We start from the raw sequence: 1,736 nt of genomic DNA on the forward strand, positions 1-1,736 counted from the left end.
GCACTCAGTGTCTACTCGTTTTCATTCACTCCTTCTAGTGAACTGAATTAGTGACCTAATGTAGGGAATAGTGAATGAGGGTATAGAGGGCGATTTCGGACACAGCCCTAGAGTTTAGCTCAAACCCCAATCAAACAAACCTGGAACAAGCGAATCAATCATGTGATCTCAACATGTCTGTCTACACAAGGCAACCCTCTCCACGTCATACAAATCCGCTCAAATAATAATATTAATTTCTGAAAAGGTCAACATTTCAATCAGGACTGAGCTCCGCTGAGAATGAAACTGACCTGTTTGTTCCTCAGACGCTTCGTGTTTCACTCTAAATGCTTCTTCAATCTTGATGTCTTCGCTCTCCTCTTTAATAAACATCCTCTTTACAATATCAGAGATTTCAGTCATTTCACCTGGTGTTTTCTGCCTGTTTGGACACTCTGTCAAAGGAGTAAGATGAGAATTATTAACAGAAAGAAATATAAACACAAAGTACTAAATCTCTGAACCATGTCTCGATTGCCTCCCTAGACCAGAAGTCAGGAGTCAGTCAGAACAATAATGGCCTGATTAAAATAAAAACTAAAATATGTGTTTGTCATATTTATTTATATTGAACGCTACTTTTTATATACGTGTAATGTATATGTGGTACTTAATTATAGTAGATCTCATTTAATCGTTTTGACATTCACGACAGCGTTTGTGGTTTGTTTGTAAAAGCTGCCAGTCATTACACGTTAATGTTTGTGTTCTCACTTGTGATTTCATCAAGCGGACATTCGAGCGCTTAAAATCAGCGAATCACTTTGGGAAACATTTGGTTCAGCTTCGTTTCTCCATCACTACTTCACAGTGATCGAATGATTCTTTACGTTAAACTGATTCACGATATATGGAGAAATGAGACGCGATTTATCTGTTCAACATGTGCGGATGTGCTTTACTTACAAAAAAATAAAATAACAATACGTGCATTACCGTTAGAATCACTGCAGTGTTATATTCAGTAATAAACTTTACATCGTTTGTAAAAGCTATAACATAAACAGAACGGTTTGTATCGACCTTCTTCTTCTTCTTCTTCTTCTTCTTCTTCTTCTGGTGTTTTATGGCGGTTTGGCAAACCAGCGAAAGAAATTCTATTATATAATCCCGTGTCCTTTAAATAACGCATTAAAAATTGAAAGTTTTTATCCCCTGATTTATTCCCCAAAATGTTCATTAAATTCAGTTTTTCTTTATTTTCCTTGAGGACATCCATCAGTATCTTTCTTTCCTTTCCGTATCTTGGACACTTCATTATAACACGCTCTACATTTTCCTCCATATTACAATAATCACATTTTCCAGTTTCATGTCTCCCCCTTCTCTTCAAACTGCTATTAAGAGCAGTATGGCCAAATCTAAGCCTTGAGATTATAGTTTCCTCATGTCTATTTCTTCCTGTTACTCTGTACTTACCAACAATTCTTTGAATGCTATAAAACCATCTCCCTGTTCTTTCTTCTTCCCAATATTTCTGCCATCTATTCTTCACATGTTGCTTGATTAAACACTTAATTTCACTCTTACCATACTTTATCTGCATATCTATGTCTACTTTCTTTGTTGCTTCCTTTGCATATTCGTCTGCTAACTCATTTCCTTTTACTCCCACATTCTTACCGTACTTTATCTGCATATCTATGTCTACTTTCTGTGTTGCTTCTTTGCATATTCGTCTGCTAACTCATTTC

General features: G+C 36.2%; 1 protein-coding gene across 1 annotated transcript in view; it reads right to left on the bottom strand.

Moving 5' to 3' along the window:
• LOC107662939 (gastrula zinc finger protein XlCGF49.1-like) overlaps positions 1-1,095 on the bottom strand; it is a gene marked incomplete at its 3' end in the record, with an annotated part of 11,994 nt that extends 10,899 nt beyond the window's left edge. Inside the window, exons 1-2 of the mRNA XM_016453078.1 lie at positions 1,066-1,095; positions 294-437 (exon numbers count right to left, since the gene is read on the bottom strand). Of these exons, the coding sequence (XP_016308564.1) occupies positions 294-405 (112 nt within the window). The remainder of the gene's footprint in view (positions 1-293; positions 438-1,065) is intronic.
• Between the last annotated feature and the right edge of the window lie 641 nt (positions 1,096-1,736).

The sequence above is a fragment of the Sinocyclocheilus anshuiensis genome, unplaced genomic scaffold (assembly GCF_001515605.1).
Source record: "Sinocyclocheilus anshuiensis isolate Anshui unplaced genomic scaffold, SAMN03320099.WGS_v1.1 scaffold2073, whole genome shotgun sequence".
Lineage (NCBI taxonomy): Eukaryota > Metazoa > Chordata > Actinopteri > Cypriniformes > Cyprinidae > Sinocyclocheilus > Sinocyclocheilus anshuiensis.